The sequence below is a fragment of the Bufo bufo genome, chromosome 4 (genome assembly GCF_905171765.1).
Source record: "Bufo bufo chromosome 4, aBufBuf1.1, whole genome shotgun sequence".
In the NCBI taxonomy this organism is placed as follows: domain Eukaryota; kingdom Metazoa; phylum Chordata; class Amphibia; order Anura; family Bufonidae; genus Bufo; species Bufo bufo.
In genome coordinates, this window is record NC_053392.1 from 197,914,396 (window position 1) to 197,934,747 (window position 20,352).

General features: G+C 47.1%; 1 protein-coding gene across 5 annotated transcripts in view; it reads right to left on the reverse strand.

The window, feature by feature from the left end:
- The window catches only part of MECOM (MDS1 and EVI1 complex locus), a 604,375-nt gene that overhangs the window by 309,748 nt on the left and 274,275 nt on the right, over window positions 1-20,352 (reverse strand). For all 5 annotated transcript variants that reach the window (XM_040428195.1, XM_040428193.1, XM_040428194.1 and 2 more), the window contains exon 2: window positions 12,195-12,535. In XM_040428195.1, the coding sequence (XP_040284129.1) occupies window positions 12,195-12,535 (341 nt within the window). The remainder of the gene's footprint in view (window positions 1-12,194; window positions 12,536-20,352) is intronic.

Here is a 20,352-nt window from a genome sequence, read left to right on the forward strand (position 1 = left end):
GAGTTTACAGCCTGGATAATAGGAACAGTCCTATTACACGTTGCTGCACTGACTGGGGATCCAAATTGCCATTATACTGCTGCTTTCAGTCAGGTTTACAATACATGATACCTTTGTATTTCCAGCAAACCGTTCTTTTTATTGGGGTGCAAGTGCTATGTGATACAGCCATTAACAGGATGTATTACTAAGAAATATTTCTACGTCTTATTAGCTCCTGTGTGGTGCAGTTATATGTTCTAAAGCCTTTTTTGGCATGTATAAGTAGGAAAAAAAGGATTTATTTGCCATTTAGCAATGCAGTTATATGTTCTAAAGCCTTTTTTGGCGTGTATAAGTGGTAAAAAAGGGCTTATTGTGTGGTGAAACTATTAAATTACAGCCCATTTTGGGGTGTATTAGTGGCAAAAAAAAGTATTATTTGCCATTCAGTGGTGCAGTTATATGTTCTAAGCTTTTTTGGCTGTTCAGCGGTGCAGTTATATGTTCTAAAACTTTTTTGGTGTGTATTAATGGCAAAAAAAAGGATTATTTGCCGTTGTGTGGTGAAGTGAGTGAGAAAATTACAGCCCTTTTTGGTGTGTATTAGTGGCAAAAAAAAGTATTATTTGCTTTTCATCGGTGCAGTAATATGTTCTAAAGCCTTTTTTGTCGTGTATTAGTGGCAAAAAATATATATTATTTGCCGTTGTGTGGTGAAGTGACAAAATTACAGCATTTTTTTGGGGTGTATTAATTTCCTTTTTTCTTTACTTATTTGATCTAACAGTATGTCATACAGAGAAGTGACAGGCCCTGTACAGGGGAGGGGCAGAGGCCTAAATGTATCTGGCACAGGTTGCAGCAGAGTAAGAGGGCGTGGCAGCAGGGGTCACTTCCAGAGGCCTAAGCTCCCAGTGTCAGCTAGCACTCGTGTCTTGACCAGCAACCCAGCGGTCCTTGAATGGTTGACTCGGTCATCCACTTCGTCTCAAGTGACATCAGACACCCCCAATCAAGAGTCGGTGGGTTCGTCAGACACAACCCTTAGTTGGCATGGCCCGGGAGCAGGCCCTGTGCACTCACCTGTCCTCAACCTGCCTCTGTCCTTTTCTGTTCCCTCAGCCAGAGAAGTATTATATGCTGTGGGCTCAGCTCCACTATACCACGAGGACGAGCTACCAGAGGAGAGTAAGCAGCTACTGCCCAGCCAAAATCTGGAGGGAACATCCGCCGCTTCCTCCGGTAGACGGGCAAGTACTCATGAGGAGAGTGGTGTGGAATCTGGTGTTGCAAGCGGTTAGGCTCCGGGCTCAGAGACCATTGAGGAGGACATCAGTGATGTGCAGAACGATGATGATGTAGCCGATCTCAATTGGGAGCCGGGTGATGAAGGGGCTTCATCATCATCGGGAGAAGAGGGTGGCAGCTTGCACATGAGGCCAGCAAGTCGGTAGCATGGCCGGGAGTCAGCAGGGTGGCAGCAGTGGGAGGTCGGGAGCCACCTGCTTCGTAGGAGCCTACCTGCCTAGAAAGTAGTGGTGCAGGGGTTCACGGAGGCAGCGGCAGTAGCAGTCAGTCAGTGCGGAGTATTGGGGGTAAAATAACCTACTCGGCGGTATAGCAGTTTTTTGTTAAGCTGCCAGAGGAGGCGAAAATGGCCATTTGCCGAATCTGTGGGCAGAAGGTGAAGCGTGGCCAGGATGCCAATGTGGGTTCCACGGCCCTGCGTCAACATATGCAGTCAAACCAGCAACTTGGCCAGGTGATGCCACTTCCACGTTCTCACGCTGTTGGTCCTGCGACAATGTCCGCCTCTGCCTCCTCATCCTCCACTGTGTCCTCAGCCTCCAGTGCAGGGACAATTCACAGTTCTCCTCCAGCATACCACATGTGCAGGGCATGGCGGTATCACGCTGTTCTACACCTCGTTTGACTGGGCGAACGGAGTCACACAGAGGAGGAACCGTTCAGTGTCCTTCATCAAGAAATTGAATCCTGGATTTCTCCACGACAACTCAAAATCTGAACCATGGTGACCAACAACAGGAAGAACATGGTGTTGGCACTGCATCAAGGAGGGCTGAACCATGCATCCTGCATGGAGCACGTGTTCAATCTGGTTGTCAAGCGGTTCCTAAAGTCTTCCACCCATCTGCAAGACATCCTAAAAATGGCCAGGAAACTTTGCATGCACTTCAGCCACTGGTACACCACCAAGCACACCCTCCTTGAGCTGCAGCGGCAGAACGGGGTCTCCCAACATAGGCTGATATGCGACGTTTTTATCCATTGGAATTCCACCCTCCATATGTTGGACCGACTATATGAACAGAGAAAGGCCATAAACGATTTCTTGATGATCCAAGCGGACAGGAGTACTCCCCTGTGTAACTTTGATGTCAGCCAGTGGCAGTTCAGGCATGACACCTGCCATTTGCTCAGGCCCTTTGAGGATGCCACGTTATTTGTCAGTCTCCAGGACTACGGGAGGAGCAACATCATTCCACTGCTTCATATCCGAGAACAGATGCTGGTAAATCTGGCTGGTCAGGGGACTGGAGACGTGGCACCTACATCTCACGGCTACATGATCAATGTGGGGGCTGAAGTGGAGGAGGAGGAGGACATTGGGGCACAAGCAATGTGTAGCAAAATGGGTGGTTTTTCTACACAGGTGACAGGAGAGGAGGAGCAGGAGCAGCCGGAGGAGCAAGAGGGAGATGAGGAAGACGAGGCAGATGACCCAGGCACACTGTGGTAGTATGAAGTGTAGATGGAGGCAGGGAGTCCCTCCGAGTAACTTGTGCAAATGGCCCGCTGCATGCTCACTTGCTTGGGTAGTGACAGCCGACTTGTCACCATTCGGCAGAGGGATGACTTCTGGCTCTCCACCTTTTTGGACCCTCGCTACCGGTCCAAAATGAGGCCCTTTTTTGCACCCGCTAAGAGGAAGGACAATCTGAACTACTATAGAGACATGCTATGTAGAGAGTTGGCCGCTGCCTATTTGTGCCATCGTCCATCCTCTCGCAGGTCTGAACGGGGTGCCCTCTGCGCTCTCGTTCCACTGCCATGGCTGCTGTGGTGGGGTGGGGGGTAGGTGCAGTACCAGCTACATCAGCAGCAGCTTGAGTCTAGAGTCAATGATGAGCAGCTTTCTTAACCCGCCTAGTGAAGAATCTACTCACCAGCAGCAGCAGCTAGACCTGGAGCAGAACCTGAACCAGCAGGTGGTTGCCTACTTGGACAGTACTCTGTCACCCCACATTGAAGATTTGCTGGACTACAGGGCAGCCAAACTGGATTTGTGGCCACAACTGGCCGAGTTTGCCCTGGAAAAGCTGTCCTGCCCAGCCAGTAGTGTGGAATCAGAGCAGGTGTTTAGTGCGGCAGGGGCCATAGCTACCCCAAGGAGAACTCGCCTGTCCACCCAAAATGTGGAGAGACTGACCTTTGTCAAGATGAATCAGGCGTGAATCAGCCAGGATTTCCACCCACCAATGCCTGATGCATCAGATTAGATCATCCATGCTGCCTCACCCAAACCTTGACAAAAGAAACCGGTTTCTTCTGGCTACCTGCCTCAGCTACTATTCTGATGCTGCCACCCACCTGATGCCAAGTGCTCTTTCTTACACCCACCATTGTCAGCGGGTACTGTTATTGCCACCCAACTCCCCACTCTGTCACTGGGTCACTCTGTGGTCTCCTGATGCTGCTGCCACTTCACCACTCAGTTCTCCACATGCTGCTGCTGCCACCTCCACACTCTGTCATTGTGCCACTCTGTGGCCTCCTCATGCTGCTGCTACCTCCACACTATGTCACCTTGCCACTCTGTGGCCTCCTCATGCTGCTGCTGCTGCTGCCACCTCCACACTATGTCACCTTGCCAGTCTGTAGTAAGAAGTAAACCACGGCACTCATATTTGTAGTTTTGGAAATTTATATTTTCATTTCATTTTTCATTTCATTTACCATTATTTTTCATTTCATTTATCATTTCATTTTTATCAGCATCCGGGAATAGTAAATGCAACGTTTTGGTCCTAACACGGGACCTTGTTCACAGCCTTAGTTATAAGCAGCATGTTGCCTCTGGGATGCCTTGCCAGTCTGTGGCCTCCTCATTCTGCTGCTGCTGCTGCCACCTCCACACTATGTCACCTTGCCACTTTGTGGCCTCCTCAAGCTGCTGCTAAATCAACACTATGTCACTGGGGCACTCTGTGGCCTCCTCATGCTGCTGCTGCCACCACCTCCACACTATGTCACCTTGCCACTCTCTGGGCTCCTCATGCTGCTGCTGCTGCTAAATCAACACTTTGTCACTGGGACACTCTGTGGCCTCCTAATGCTGCTGCCACATCCACACTATGTCACCTTTCCAGTCAATGGCCTCCTCATGCTGCTGCCGCCTCAACACTATGTAAATAGGCCACTCTGTTGTCTCCTCATGCTGCTGCTGCTACCTCCCCACTATGTCACTAGGCCACATAGTGGTCTCCTCATGCTGCTGCTACCTCAAGACTATGTCATTGGGCCACTCTGTGGACCTCTCAAGCTGTTCTCCCACCCTCCCCACTCTATGACTAGCCCACTATTTTGCCTTTTGGGCCTCGTTGACATCATCATTTATTTGACCCTTATTCTGATCTGTCAGAAGGAAGGAAAAATGAGACGCACAACGGATCCTGTCTGTGTAACATCTGTAAGGCCTGTTGTCACGGAACCATGAACCAGACGTACAACAAGGGATAAGTGAAAATAAGAAGGCTTTATTGAAAATAAAGCTGTAAAGCAAAAGTCCAAACGGATGGCGAAACCGAAGCAGAGTCTTTGCGAAGCCAGAGGTCAGGAACCAGAAGGGTAGTCAGACGAAGCCAGGATCAGGAACCATCAGGGTAGTCAGACGAAGCCAGGATCAGGAACCAGCAGGGTAGTCGGACGAAAACAGGATCAGGAACCAGAAGCAGCAGCAGTCTAGAAGCATGTGAACACAGGAGGACCAAGCAAGGAACTGAAGCCACAGACCTCCTATATATATGAGCTAGGCATCCAGCTCCTCCCAGTGGGAAGGAGGAGCCGCAGGGTGGGAGGCTACAAGAAACCCAGAAACCAAGATGGCCGCCAGCACATGTCAAACGAAGGAGAACAGCAAGAAGGTAAGACCATGACAGTACCTCCCCCTCAAGGGCCCCTCCTCCGCGGAGTAAAGAACGGTTTCTGAGGGAAGCGTGCGTGGAAGGCTCGGAGCAAGGCAGGAGCATGGACATCTGCGGAGGGAACCCAGGAACGCTCCTCTGGACCATAACCACGCCAATGGACCAAAAACTGCACCCGACCGCGGACCAGGCGTGAGTCCAGGATATTGCTCACCTCATACTCCTCACGATTACCCACTTGGACCGGACGAGGCCGAGGAACCGAGGAAGTGAAACGATTACACACCAGTGGCTTCAACAGGGAGACATGAAACACGTTGGAGATCCGCATGCCAGGAGGAAGCGCAAGGGCATAGGCTACCGGGTTTACCCTGCGAAGCACTCGGAAGGGACCAACAAAGCGAGGCGCCAGCTTGGGAGTGGGCACTCGAAGGTTGAGGTTGCGGGTGGACAACCATACACGGTCTCCGACCTGGTAGGAAGGAGCAGGCGCTCGTCTGCGATCAGCCTGGAGTCTCTGGCGCTGCGCAGAGACCTCAAGGGACTTCTGGATCAGTACCCAAGAAGCACGTAGGACGGAAAGGTGATCCTCCACAGCCGGAATCTCCTGGGGAGAGAATACCTCCGGTAACACGGCAGGTTGGAACCCATAATTGGCCATGAAGGGAGACGTCCCAGAGGAAGAGTTCACCACCGTGTTCCTGGCAAACTCAGCCCAAGGCAGGAGGTCAACCCAATTGTCTTGGTGATCGGAGACATAGCAACGAAGGAATTGCTCCAAGGCCTGATTGGATCGTTCTGCGGCCCCATTGGACTGAGGGTGGTAGGCCGAGGAGAAGGAGAGATGAATCCCCAACTGGGAGCAAAAGGCGCGCCAGAACCTGGACACAAACTGACTCCCCCGATCCGACACAATCTCCTTGGGCAAACCGTGCAACCGGAAGACCTCCCTGGCAAAAATCGTGGCCAACTCTTGTGCAGAGGGTAACTTCTTGAGAGGAACACAGTGGCACATTTTGGAAAACCGATCCACAATCATGAGAATGACCGTATGGCCTCGGGATGCAGGGAGGTCCACAATGAAATCCATCCCCAGGTGTGACCATGGGCGCTCCCCGGTGGCTATGGGTTGCAGAAGGCCCAACGGAAGGTGCCGAGGGGACTTACTCTGGGCACAAACGGAGCATGCCGCTACATATGCGGCGATGTCGGAACGTAGGGAAGGCCACCAGAACAGACGTGAAACAGCCCAGGACAGCTGATTCTTTCCAGGATGCCCCGCGGTCTTGGAGTTATGGTAGGTTCGCAACAACCGAGTGCGCAACTCCTCAGGCACAAAACATCTGCCGTTGGGTCTCCCAGAGGGAGCACCAGATTGAGCCGCCAAAATCTGCTCACCCAGGGGAGAGGTCAGGCTGGTGCGAATGGCGGCCAAGATCTGATTCGGAGGTATGACCGAAGTCGGAATCGACTCCTCCCTGGACAGCTCGGAGTACTGCCGTGATAAGGCATCCGCCCTGATGTTCTTGGAACCGGGTAGGTAGGAGACCACGTAATTAAAACGTGACAAGAACAGAGCCCATCTGGCCTGACGTGGTGTCAATCTCTTGGCCTCAGAAAGGTAGGTCAGATTCTTGTGGTGCGTCAGGATGAGGACCGGAACCACCGAACCCTCGAGCAAGTGCCTCCATTCTTTAAGGGCCTGCACGATAGCCAATAACTCCCTGTCACCAATCTGATAGTTGCACTCCGCGGAAGACAGTTTCCGGGAGTAAAACCCACAAGGAAGCAGAGGACCCTCTGGTGTTCTACGCTGAGACAGAAGGGCGCCTACTCCCGTCTCAGACGCGTCCACCTCGAGGACAAAGGGCAACCCAGGGTTGGGATGCGACAGAATCGGAGCCGACACAAAGGCGGACTTTAGAGCCTCAAAAGCTCGGATGGCCTCGAGCGGCCAGACCTGGGAATTACTGCCCTTCCTGGTCAGATCCGTGAGAGGCTTGGCTAGCATGGAAAAGTCCCTGATAAACTTCCGATAATAATTGGCGAAGCCCAAAAAGCGCTGCAGGGAACGAAGACCACTGGGCTGGGGCCACTGTAAGACAGCCGAAACCTTCTCAGGATCCATGGAGAACCCCTCAGCGGAAATGATGTAACCTAAGAAGGTTACCTGGGATCGGTGAAATTCGCATTTCTCAAGCTTACCGAACAGCTTGTTCTCTCGTAACCGTTGCAACACTCGTCTGACATCCAGAATGTGGGCCTCCATGGATTCAGAATATACCAAGATGTCATCCAAATAGACCACCACACACTGCTGCAACAGGTCACGGAAAACATCGTTGATGAATTCCTGAAAGACTGCGGGCGCATTGCACAACCCAAAGGGCATAACCAAGGATTCATAATGACCGGTCCTGGTGTTAAACGCGGTCTTCCACTCATCGCCCGCCTTGATCCTTACCAGGTTATATGCCGCCCTCAGGTCGAGTTTGGTAAAGACCGTGGCCCCTTTAAGGCGATCGAACAGCTCGGAAATCAAGGGTATCGGGTAAGCGTTCTTGATCGTGATGCGATTGAGACCCCTGTAATCGATGCAAGGCCTCAACTCACCGCTCTTCTTTTTCACAAAGAAAAATCCAGCCCCTGCCGGGGACGAGGATTTGCGAATGTGTCCGCGTGAAAGCGCCTCCCTCACGTACTCCTCCATGGCCTCATTCTCCGCTACCGACAGTGGATAGACTTTGCCACGAGGAGGAACGGCACCAGATTGTAACTCTATGGCACAATCGTATGGGCGGTGCGGAGGTAGGGCAACCGCGCGCACCTTATCGAATACATCCCGGTACTCCTCGTATTCAGGAGGCAACAGAGAGTCCGAGGAAGTACACAGCAACTTGACAGACCCATGGATGCAACTAGCCCCACACTGCGGTGACCACGAGAGGATCTCGGCCGATCTCCAATCGAAACTCGGATTATGCTTCCGGAGCCAGGGGTACCCCAAGACCACCGAGTAGTGTGGAGACGAAATAACCTGGAGGCAGACCGACTCTCTGTGAACGGGACCAATGGCTATCCCCACTGGAAGGGTCTCATGAGTCACGTGTGGCGGCAGAAGGGGTCTGCCGTCTATCGCCTCAAGAGCCAGTGGGGAACCTCGAGCCTGCAGAGGAATGGAATTGGCGGCAGCGAACACATTATCAATGAACAAACCACCAGCACCAGAGTCCACCAACGCCTGGGTCGTCACCGAGCCCCCGACCCAGGAGAGGACAACAGTGATCAGTGGTTTGTCAACACGGGAAACCGGGGACGAGGAGACTCCACCCAAGATTTGCCCCCGACAGGATCTCAGGTGCGAGCGTTTCCCGGACGGTTCGGACATGCCAACCGAAAATGCCCACCGAGACCACAGTACATGCATCGGCCCTCGCGTCTCCGGAGTACCCTCTCCCCCTCGGACAGGCGAGCAAACCCCAGCTGCATGGGTTCACCCCCAGACAAGTCATCCCCAGGAGGCGTGGGAGGAGAGGGAGGCACGGGTGGGACAGCAAACGTAGGCGCCAATCTGTTAGAAAACCTCCGCAGGCTCTCCTTAAAGGAAGGTCTCTCCCTGAGTCTGGTGTCAATCAAAATCAGGAAAGAAATAAGAGACTCGAGCTCCACTGGTAGGTCCTTAGCTGCAACCTCATCCTTCAAGGCATCCGAGAGACCATGAGAGAAAGCAGCGACCAGAGCCTCATTATTCCAGCCCACCTCTGCTGCCAGGGTACGAAACTCAATGGCGTATTCAGCTACGGATCGTGAACCCTGTCTGATGGACATAAGGAGCTTCGCAGCAGAGGCAGCACGAGCCGGCACATTGAATACCTTCCGAAGAGAAGCAACAAAACCGGAAAACTCGGCAACCACCGGATTGTTGTTCTCCCATAAAGGGCTGGCCCAGGCCAAGGCCTTGTCCGAAAGCAGCGAGATCAAGAAGCCCACCTTTGATCTCTCAGTGGGAAAGGCATGTGGCAGCAACTCGAAATAAATGCCCACCTGGTTAAGGAAACCTCGGCACTGAGTTGGCTCTCCCCCAAAGCGCTGTGGAAGGGGGGCAGAACCGGTCATACCCCGAAACACCGCAGGTGCAACAACAGGTGTCGGGGTAGACTCTGGCGCAACAACCGGAGCGGCAGTAGGAGCGGGCCCAGGAGCGACAACCGACCCATCGGCAACGGGAGCGAAATGAGCCGTGCGTTCAAGCAGGGTTTGCAACGCCACAGCGAACCGACCCAACAGGTGATCCTGCTGATCAAGTCTGGCAACCAGCGTGGGTAGCGAGGATGGCCCTGTACCGTCAGAATTCATGGCTTGGTCCTAATGTCACGGAACCATGAACCAGACGTACAACAAGGGATAAGTGAAAATAAGAAGGCTTTATTGAAAATAAAGCTGTAAAGCAAAAGTCCAAATGGATGGCGAAACCGAAGCAGAGTCTTTGCGAAGCCAGAGGTCAGGAACCAGAAGGGTAGTCAGACGAAGCCAGGATCAGGAACCAGCAGGGTAGTCAGACGAAGCCAGGATCAGGAACCAGCAGGGTAGTCGGACGAAACCAGGATCAGGAACCAGAAGCAGCAGCAGTCTAGAAGCATGTGAACACAGGAGGACCAAGCAAGGAACTGAAGCCACAGACCTCCTATATATATGAGCTAGGCATCCAGCTCCTCCCAGTGGGAAGGAGGAGCCGCAGGGTGGGAGGCTACAAGAAACCCAGAAACCAAGATGGCCGCCAGCACATGTCAAACGAAGGAGAACAGCAAGAAGGTAAGACCATGACACCTGTATGATTACATCATAATTGGCTTATGATTTGGTAGCCAAAAGCAGGAGTGGGTACAAAACACAGAAGACATGCAAATATTCCATTCATGTGTCATCTCTGTTTTGGATCCACTCCTGTTTTTTCTTTTTTTGCTTTAGCGATACTGATGGATTACTGACCAAATGCTGACCGAGTGAAGGTGGATGCTCAATAGACAGGATCGTTTTTTTGGGGGGTCATTGTTCTGACGGTCAGAGGAATGGCAAAATAATCAGTGACATCAACATAAATTTACTGCTGACATCCTCTCCACTCTGGCAGGGGGCTCTACTTGTATAATCGTTTAATAGAACAGGTTCTGCAGACATCTATGTGGAATCAGCTGACGACGGTGTAAAAGCAGTGCGCTCTTTCACGCTACTGTAGGATCTTGGTCCTCTGCACGGTTCTTTATACCTGGCGCTAACATCGACCTGTAAGGCCTCATGCACACGACCGTTGTTGTGTTCCGTTCCGCAAAATGGGGTTCCGTTGTTCCGTGATCCGTTTCCGTTTTTGTTCTTGTGTGTCTTCCTTTATTTTTGGAGGATCACCAGACATGAAGGAAAGTTAAAAAAAAGTCTAAGTTAAGTTTGCCATACAAACGATAGGAAAAAAACGGACGCAGATGGTTATATTTTTTTGATGGACTGGAAGCACGGATCATGGACGCGGATGACAAATAGTGCATTAGCCGCAGTTTTCAACGGACCCATTGAAAGTCAATGGGTCCGCAGAAAATCACGAAAAACGGAACAACGGACACGGAATAAACCAACGGTCGTGTGCATGAGGCCTAAGGCTGAGTTCACACTTGAGTTATTTGGTCAGTTTTGGCCCTGTAACTGCCCAAATAAGTGAAGTGTGCAGTGATTCTAAGAGCAACACCTGTTATGTGCGTGTCATACTGACTCATAGTATTGTTTCAGTACCACAGCAAACTCCCTATGCGTGGTACTGCAAGGCACAGTGTTCTACACCACTATACAGGCTCTCTGCAACCAGGAAATAGCTGTTTTTTAACGCGATTTGCCGCAAATAAATTCGGATCGAATCAAATCTTTTCTGAACATTCGGCGATCCAGCAGAATCGAATTTATGAGAAATTCGCTCATCTCTAGCAGTATGTAAAGTCAATCAAAGCTGCTGTTCAACTCCATCCAACAGAAGACATCTCAAGTTTATCATGTCTATAGCAACATTTTTTAAACTAAAATAGTAATTTTATAAAATGTCTAACATAAAGGGGTTGTGTCAGCAAACAGCATTTATCATGTAGAGAAAGTTAATACAAGACACTTACTAATGTATTGTGATTGTCCATATTGATTCCTTGATTCATTTTTCCATCACATTATACACTGCTTGTTTTCAAGGTTACGACCACCCTGCAATCCATTAGTAGTGGCCATGCTTACACACTTTAGGAAAAAGCACCAGCCTATGCGTACTCCCATGATCTCAGCACCAGAAATGCCAGTACTTTTTCCTATAGTTTGGTTTGCAGGGTGGTCGTAATCATGGTCGTAATTAGTGTTGAGCAAATAGAAGTCCATGAAGTGAACTTCGATCCAAATTTCAGGGAAAATTGTATTTGCCGCAAAGCCGAATTTCCTCTTGCTTCGTGGTAAAGAATAATTTTTTCTTGAAATAGGGTCAAAACAAAAAAAAATCATACTTGCCTTATCTATTTAGCGTGAGGAGCCCGCTGTCGCCATCTTGATTGAAGATTGCGGGAAATCCTGTGCATGATCATTTCACGCTAGATATTCAATCAAGATGGCGGCGGCAGGCTCTTCGCGAACAAATGGATGGGGTAAGTATGATTTATTTTATTTTTTTAAATGATAGATTTAAATATTAACGTCAGATGTCGCCATCAGCGATGAACACGTCATCTGAGGGGTACAATAACAGGGAGCAGTGCAATCGCCATTCTCTGTCATTGCACCCGTGAAGTAATTCGTCACAAAGCAAATTTTTCACTCTACACTAGTTGCAACCATGGAAACGAGTGGTGTATAATGTGATGGAAAAATGAATCCAGCCAGCAAAGGAAGCAATATGGACAATCACAATACATTAGTAAGGGTCTTGTGTTAACTTTCTCTACATGATAAATGCCATTTGCTGAAGTGAGACAACCCCTTTAAATATTAATTGTCATTAAAAGTAATAATGTACATGGTGTTTCTTACCTCCCAGCCAGAGTGTATATTTTCAAGATTCATACAATGTTCTCCTTCAAATGGTCCAAATTTTTCTCCATCTGATATTTTCACTTTTGTCCATATACCCAGTCCTGACCCTGGAATACTGGATTCTCGAAGTTCAAACTCAGGAGGTATTGGAATGTCATCTGGTATATAAATGGGAGCCCTGTATGGAGATCCTTCCTTAGGTGTGAATTCTTCACTAGAAGAGGCTGGTGAAGACAGATCTGGAAAATTTGAAATAGACGTAGTGCCAGTCCCATCTTCAAAGTGTGACAATTCTCCATCTATAACCTCTGAAACATTTTCAGTCAAAATATCATCACCTGTAAAGTGACAGAAAACAAAATTAGTGTTTGAATATTGTTTTCCAAAATTACAGACTTTATATAAAAATATCATAATATAATAATTTTGTAGATATTAACTTTATGCCAATGGTAGCTAATAATTTTGTAGATATTAACTTTATGCTAATGGTAGCTAATAATGGTGAATGGGGACATTTCTGGGGGTCATGTAGGATTTCATGCCAGCCAAATGATTACCTCGCTCCCAAAGAGTTTCCCGACCAGGAGATAACCTTCCATGAGGTCCATATTCCCTATTCCCACTCTGACAACTTCATTAAAGGGGCATGCCAGTAAGAGCCAGTTATCCCCTAACCACTAAATAGGGGTTAACTGTCAGACTGATGGGGTCCAACTGCTGGGATTTCCACCAATCACGAGAATGAAGGACTATGCATACCACTGCTCCATTTATTTCTAAGGGACTGCCAGACATAGCTACGTACAGCTCTTATCTATCTCTGGAAGTCCCACAGACTGCCAGATAAGAAGAGGTGGAGCACATGCTTGAGAAGCACTCCATTCAAATGAGTCAGATGAGTCCCCAAATGAGTCAGATGAGTCCCCATGTGATCGGTGGAGCCAGGGGCATAGCTATAGGGGGTGCAGGGGTAGCAGTTGCTACTGGGCCCAGGAGCCTGAGGAGGCCCAAAGACACTTGTGCCACATAAGAAGACACCGGTATTATAGGAAGTGCATGCTGGTCAAGTTACACCTCTGGCTGGAGGGAAGGGGTAGGGTCAAGAATTTGGCATGGGTGGGGTGACATTTCAATGTTTTCCTCAGGCAACATGAAGGCTATGTGCTTCCCTAGCCAGAAAGCACTGAGAGAAGGGGGTCCAATCTGAACCCTTGCACCAGGCTCCATGAGCCTTTAGCTGTGCCCCTGGGTGAAGCTCCTGGTCATTGGAGCCCCACCGATTTGCTATCCTCTATCCACTGGAGAGGGGATCATTTGTTCTATTTGGAGTAGTTATTAAACTTATTAAACACAAATATTGTATGTATTCTAGCAAAACATATATTTTCCAATATGAATAATGTATATGAAGGGTTGTCAGGTGCCACAGTGTATTAAAAACAAAACAAATGATAATATATTGCTACACTTCAAAAAATGTCTGGCTCCCTAAACTACATATAGAAATATTAAAGCCGCAATGAAGGCAAAATTAGGTAGGTTAGTTCTGATCTACCATAGGTAATGCATGTCTTATACTTGTTATACAATGTTAGGGGAGAAAAACGTATTCAGTGACATTTTTATGAGTAGCTTACTGACACTGTACATTATGGTACTAATGAGGAATGCATCTCTTTTAGTGCATATCACATTCAGCCGCATCCCGGTGAGAACCGCTTGGACAAGTCTAGCTTCGTGCTTTGTACACCAGAACTAATAAATCATATTTCTGAGTCTCCAGACTGCTGTAGAACCTTAAACAGCTCAGTAAAGATCCATCTGTGCTTCCCTGCTGCCACCAACAACCATGACCCCTGAACAGCATCAGCCTCTCTTAATGCATAATTTAAACAGGGGCATTGCAAATCCAATTCCAAGAGTGACAACATATATCTGTTTTATGGCCTTGGATAATATTCCTGCCGCTGTAATACATTGTGTCACAGAAACCAACGTACAATTAGCAAAATGCAACATCTCATAGGTAGAATTGATCTAACTTGTAGCATTTGCTTTACGATTAGGTTTGCTATGGTTTGTAATGAATACTACAAAACTATTTGAACATACGGTAGGAATTGCAGTCAATTCTGAATATAATCTCTGTTATTGCGGTTAGTGGTGTAGGAGAGATGGTTTACTTTACGGTATATGCTCAACTCTTCAGGATTGTGCATTGAAAAAAAGTTGAGATTGCTCAGAACCCAAATGTCAAGAAAGTTTCCCAATGATAACCTCTGTTAATAACTTTCAGCTCCCTCAGAGAAAGTGACACATGAGCGTCTACCAGCTGAGAGTGCTGTCTATAGGTGTTCTCTTTGGATGGCACAGTTTAACATCTTCATCACCAGGCGATTTTCTATTTTTGCACTTTCGCTTTTCACTCTCTGCCTTTCCAGAGCCATAACTGTTTTACTTTTCCATTCACATGTTTTGTGGGACAAGTTGTACTTTGTAATGGCACAATTTAAAGGAGTTTTCCAGGATTTTAATATTGTTGACCTATCCTCGGGATAGGTCATCAATATCAGATCGGCTAGGGTCTGACACCTGGTATCCCCACCAATCAGCTGGTTGAAGAGAAAGTCGTTCTCTATCAGAGCACAGCCTTCCTTTCATTGTTTACCTGCTCACCATTCACAATGCAGCGGTGAGCAGCTGTAATTACCAGAGGCCATCTTATTCACTTCTATGGGACAGCTTCTTTCTATTCAACTGTTTACTACAGAGCTGTTCCCATAGCTGTAAACGGGACGGTATGTAATTATATCTGCTAGCCTTTGTGCTGTCAATGTCGAGCAGGTAAACAATGAAGGGGTGTGTAAAACTTTTTGATAAATTTTTGGAGGGAGGTGAAGTGATGAAAAAACGGCAACCATTAAAATTTATTTTTCCATTATGCCATTCACCCTATGGAATAAATATTTGTATACTTTAATAGTATGCCCATTTTTGGATGCGGCAGTGCCTATGATGTTTATTTTTTGATTGATTATTTTAATTTTGAGGAAAGGTTAGTTATTTCAGTTTTCATATTTTTTGATACATTTTTATATTTTTAAAATATTTCCAATATTTTTTTAACTCCCAAGGGGACCCAACATGCCATTTATATTGACTAATGTATTTTTAACAATTACTGAATACAAAACTCAGTATATTCCAATGCAGTGCTGCCACCTGCAGGCCTGCATTGGAATATACAATTAATAGGACTAAAGAAGCCTCACACAGGCTCTGTCCTATTACTTTTAATGAAGGCCTTCCCCCATCTCAGCCAGGGGAAGGTGTTTCTGCCTAGGAAGTATGCCCTCCTAGGTTTTTTACCTTTCAGATGCTGTGATCACATTTGATCACAGCATCTGAGGGGTTAAATGTCTGCTATCGGCGTTATTGAAGATCGCAGACATTATCCCCAGTTGTCTATTGCAGGTATCCAACAGCTATGGCGTCCACTCCACTCTGGAGTGGCCTGTATTTTTAACCACCTCCGGACCGCCTAACGCAGGATCGCGTTCCGGAGGTGGCAGCGCTGCGCACAGTCACGCATATACGCGTCATCTCGCGAGACGCGAGATTTCCTGTGAACGCGCGCACACAGGCGCGCGCGCTCACAGGAACGGAAGGTAAGAGAGTTGATCTCCAGCCTGCCAGCGGCGATCGTTCGCTGGCAGGCTGGAGATGTGTTTTTTTTAACCCCTAACAGGTATATTAGACGCTGTTTTGATAACAGCGTCTAATATACCTGCTACCTGGTCCTCTGGTGGTCCCCTTTGTTTGGATCGACCACCAGAGGACACAGGTAGCTCAGTAAAGTAGCACCAAGCACCACTACACTACACTACACCCCCCCCCCATCACTTATTAACCCCTTATTAGCCCCTGATCACCCCTAATCACCCCTGATCACCCCATATAGACTCCCTGATCACCCCCCTGTCATTGATTACCCCCCTGTCATTGATCAACCCCCTGTAAAGCTCCATTCAGACGTCCGCATGATTTTTACGGATCCACTGATAGATGGATCGGATCCGCAAAACGCATCCGGACGTCTGAATGAAGCCTTACAGGGGCATGATCAATGACTGTGGTGATCACCCCCCTGTCATTGATTACCCCCCTGTAAAGCTCCATTCAGATGTCCGCATGATTTTTACGGATGCACTGATAGATGGATCGGATCCGCAAAACGCATCCGGACGTCTGAATGAAGCCTTACAGGGGCATGATCAATGACTGTGGTGATCACCCCATATAGACTCCCTGATCACCCCCCTGTCATTGATTACCCCCCTGTCATTGATTACCCCCCTGTAAAGCTCCATTCAGATGTCCGCATGATTTTTACGGATGCACTGATAGATGGATCGGATCCGCAAAACGCATCCGGACGTCTGAATGAAGCCTTACAGGGGCATGATCAATGACTGTGGTTATCACCCCATATAGACTCCCTGATCACCCCCCTGTCATTGATTACACCCCTGTCATTGATTACCCCCCTGTAAAGCTCCATTCAGATGTCCGCATGATTTTTACGGATGCACTGATAGATGGATCCGATCCGCAAAACGCATCCGGACGTCTGAATGAAGCCTTACAGGGGCATGATCAATGACTGTGGTGATCACCCCATATAGACTCCCTGATCACCCCCCTGTCATTGATTACCCCCCTGTAAAGCTCCATTCAGATGTCCGCATGATTTTTACGGATGCACTGATAGATGGATCGGATCCGCAAAACGCATCCGGACGTCTGAATGAAGCCTTACACGGGCGTGATCAATGACTGTGGTTATCACCCCATATAGACTCCCTGATCACCCCCCTGTCATTGATCACCCCCCTGTCATTGATCACCCCCCTGTCATTGATCACCCCCCTGTCATTGATCACCCCCCTGTCATTTAGCACCCCTCTGTAAGGCTCCATTCAGATATTTTTTTGGCCCAAGTTAGCAGAATTTTATTTTTTTTTTCTTACAAAGTCTCATATTCCACTAACTTGTGTCAAAAAATAAAATCTCACATGAACTCACCATACCCCTCACGGAATCCAAATGCGTAAAATTTTTTAGACATTTATATTCCAGACTTCTTCTCACGCTTTAGGGCCCCTAGAATGCCAGGGCAGTATAAATACCCCACATGTGACCCCATTTCGGAAAGAAGACACCCCCAGGTATTCCGTGAGGGGCATATTGAGTCCATGAAAGATTGAAATTTTTGTCCCAAGTTAGCGGAACGGGAGACTTTGTGAGAAAAAAATTAAAAATATCAATTTCCGCTAACTTGTGCCAAAAAAAAAAAATTTCTATGAACTCGCCATGCCCCTCATTGAATACCTTGGGGTGTCTTCTTTCCAAAATGGGGTCACATGTGGGGTATTTATACTGCCCTGGCATTCTAGGGGCCCCAAAGCGTGAGAAGAAGTCTGGTATCCAAATGTCTAAAAATGCCCTCCTAAAAGGAATTTGGGCACCTTTGCGCATCTAGGCTGCAAAAAAGTGTCACACATCTGGTATCGCCGTACTCAGGAGAAGTTGGGGAATGTGTTTTGGGGTGTCATTTTACATATACCCATGCTGGGTGAGAGAAATATCTTGGTCAAATGCCAACTTTGTATAAAAAAATGGGAAAAGTTGTCTTTTGCCAAGATATTTCTCTCACCCAGCATGGGTATATGTAAAATGACACCCCAAAACACATTCCCCAACTTCTCCTGAATACGGCGATACCAGATGTGTGACACTTTTTTGCAGCCTAGGTGGGCAAAGGGGCCCATATTCCAAAGAGCACCTTTAGGATTTCACAGGTCATTTACCTACTTACCACACATTAGGGCCCCTGGAAAATGCCAGGGCAGTATAACTACCCCACAAGTGACCCCATTTTGGAAAGAAGACACCCCAAGGTATTCTGTGAGGGGCATGGCGAGTTCCTAGAATTTTTTATTTTTTGTCACAAGTTAGTGGAAAATGCTTATTTTTTTTTTTTTTTTTTTTTTCATACAAAGTCTCATATTCCACTAACTTGTGACAAAAAATAAAAACTTCCATGAACTCACTTTGCCCATCAGCGAATACCTTGGGGTCTCTTCTTTCCAAAATGGGGTCACTTGTGGGGTAGTTATACTGCCCTGGCATTCTAGGGGCCCAAATGTGTGGTAAGGAGTTTGAAATCAAATTCTGTAAAAAATGACCTGTGAAATCCGAAAGGTGCTCTTTTGAATATGGGCCCCTTTGCCCACCTCGGCTGCAAAAAAGTGTCACACATCTGGTATCTCCGTAATCGGGAGAAGTTGGGGAATGTGTTTTGGGGTGTCATTTTACATATACCCATGCTGGGTGAGAGAAATATCTTGGCAAAAGACAACTTTTCCCATTTTTTTATACAAAGTTGGCATTTGACCAAGATATTTATCTCACCCAGCATGGGTATATGTAAAAAGACACCCCAAAACACATTCCTCAACTTCTCCTGAATACGGGGATACCAGATGTGTGACACTTTTTTGCAGCCTAGGTGGGCAAAGGGGCCCACATTCCAAAGAGCACCTTTCGGATTTCACAGGTCATTTACCTACTTACCACACATTTGGGCCCCTAGAATGCCAGGGCAGTATAACTACCCCACAAGTGACCCCATTTTGGAAAGAAGAGACCCCAAGGTATTCGCTGATGGGCATAGTGAGTTCATGGAAGTTTTTATTTTTTGTCACAAGTTTGTGGAATATGAGACTTTGTATGAAAAAAAAAAATAAAAAAAAAAATCATCATTTTCCACTAACTTGTGACAAAAAATAAAAAATTCTAGGAACTCGCCATGCCCCTCACGGAATACCTTGGGGTGTCTTCTTTCCAAAATGGGGTCACTTGTGGGGTAGTTATACTGCCCTGGTATTCTAGGGGCCCAAATGTGTGGTAAGGAGTTTGAAATCAAATTCAGGAAAAAATGAGGAGTGAAATCCGAAAGGTGCTCTTTGGAATATGGGCCCCTTTGCCCACCTAGGCTGCAAAAAAGTGTCACACATCTGGTATCCCCGTACTCAGGAGAAGTTGAGGAATGTGTTTTGGGGTGTCTTTTTACATATACCCATGCTGGGTGAGATAAATATCTTGGTCAAATGACAACTTTGTATAAAAAAATGGGAAAAGTTGTCTTTTGCCAAGATATTTCTCTCACCCAGCATGGGTATATATAAAATGACACCCCAAAACACATTCCCCACCTTCTCCTGAGTACGGAGATACCAGATGTGTGACACTTTTTTGCAGCCTAGGTGGGCAAAGGGGCCCATATTCCAAAGAGCACCTTTCGGATTTCACAGGTCATTTTTTACAGAATTTGATTTCAAACTCCTTACCACACATTTGGGCCCCTAGAATGCCAGGGCAGTATAACTACCCCACAAGTGACCCCATTTTGGAAAGAAGAGACCCCAAGGTATTCGCTGATGGGCATAGTGAGTTCATAGAAGTTTTTATTTTTTGTCACAAGTTAGTGGAATATGAGACTTTGTAAGGAAAAAAAAAAAAAAAAAAAAAAATCATCATTTTCCGCTAACTTGTGACAAAAAATAAAAAGTTCTATGAACTCACTATGCCCATCAGCGAATACCTTAGGGTGTGTACTTTCAGAAATGGGGTCATTTGTGGGGTGTTTGTACTGTCTGGCCATTGTAGAACCTCAGGAAACATGACAGGTGCTCAGAAAGTCAGAGCTGCTTCAAAAAGCGGAAATTCACATTTTTGTACCATAGTTTGTAAACGCTATAACTTTTACCCAAACCATTTTTTTTTTACCCAAACATTTTTTTTTTATCAAAGACATGTAGAACTATAAATTTAGAGCAAAATTTCTATATGGATGTCGTTTTTTTTGCAAAATTTTACAACTGAAAGTGAAAAATGTCATTTTTTTGCAAAAAAATCGTTAAATTTCGATTAATAACAAAAAAAGTAAAAATGTCAGCAGCAATGAAATACCACCAAATGAAAGCTCTATTAGTGAGAAGAAAAGGAGGTAAAATTCATTTGGGTGGTAAGTTGCATGACCGAGCAATAAACGGTGAAAGTAGTGTAGGTCAGAAGTGTAAAAAGTGGC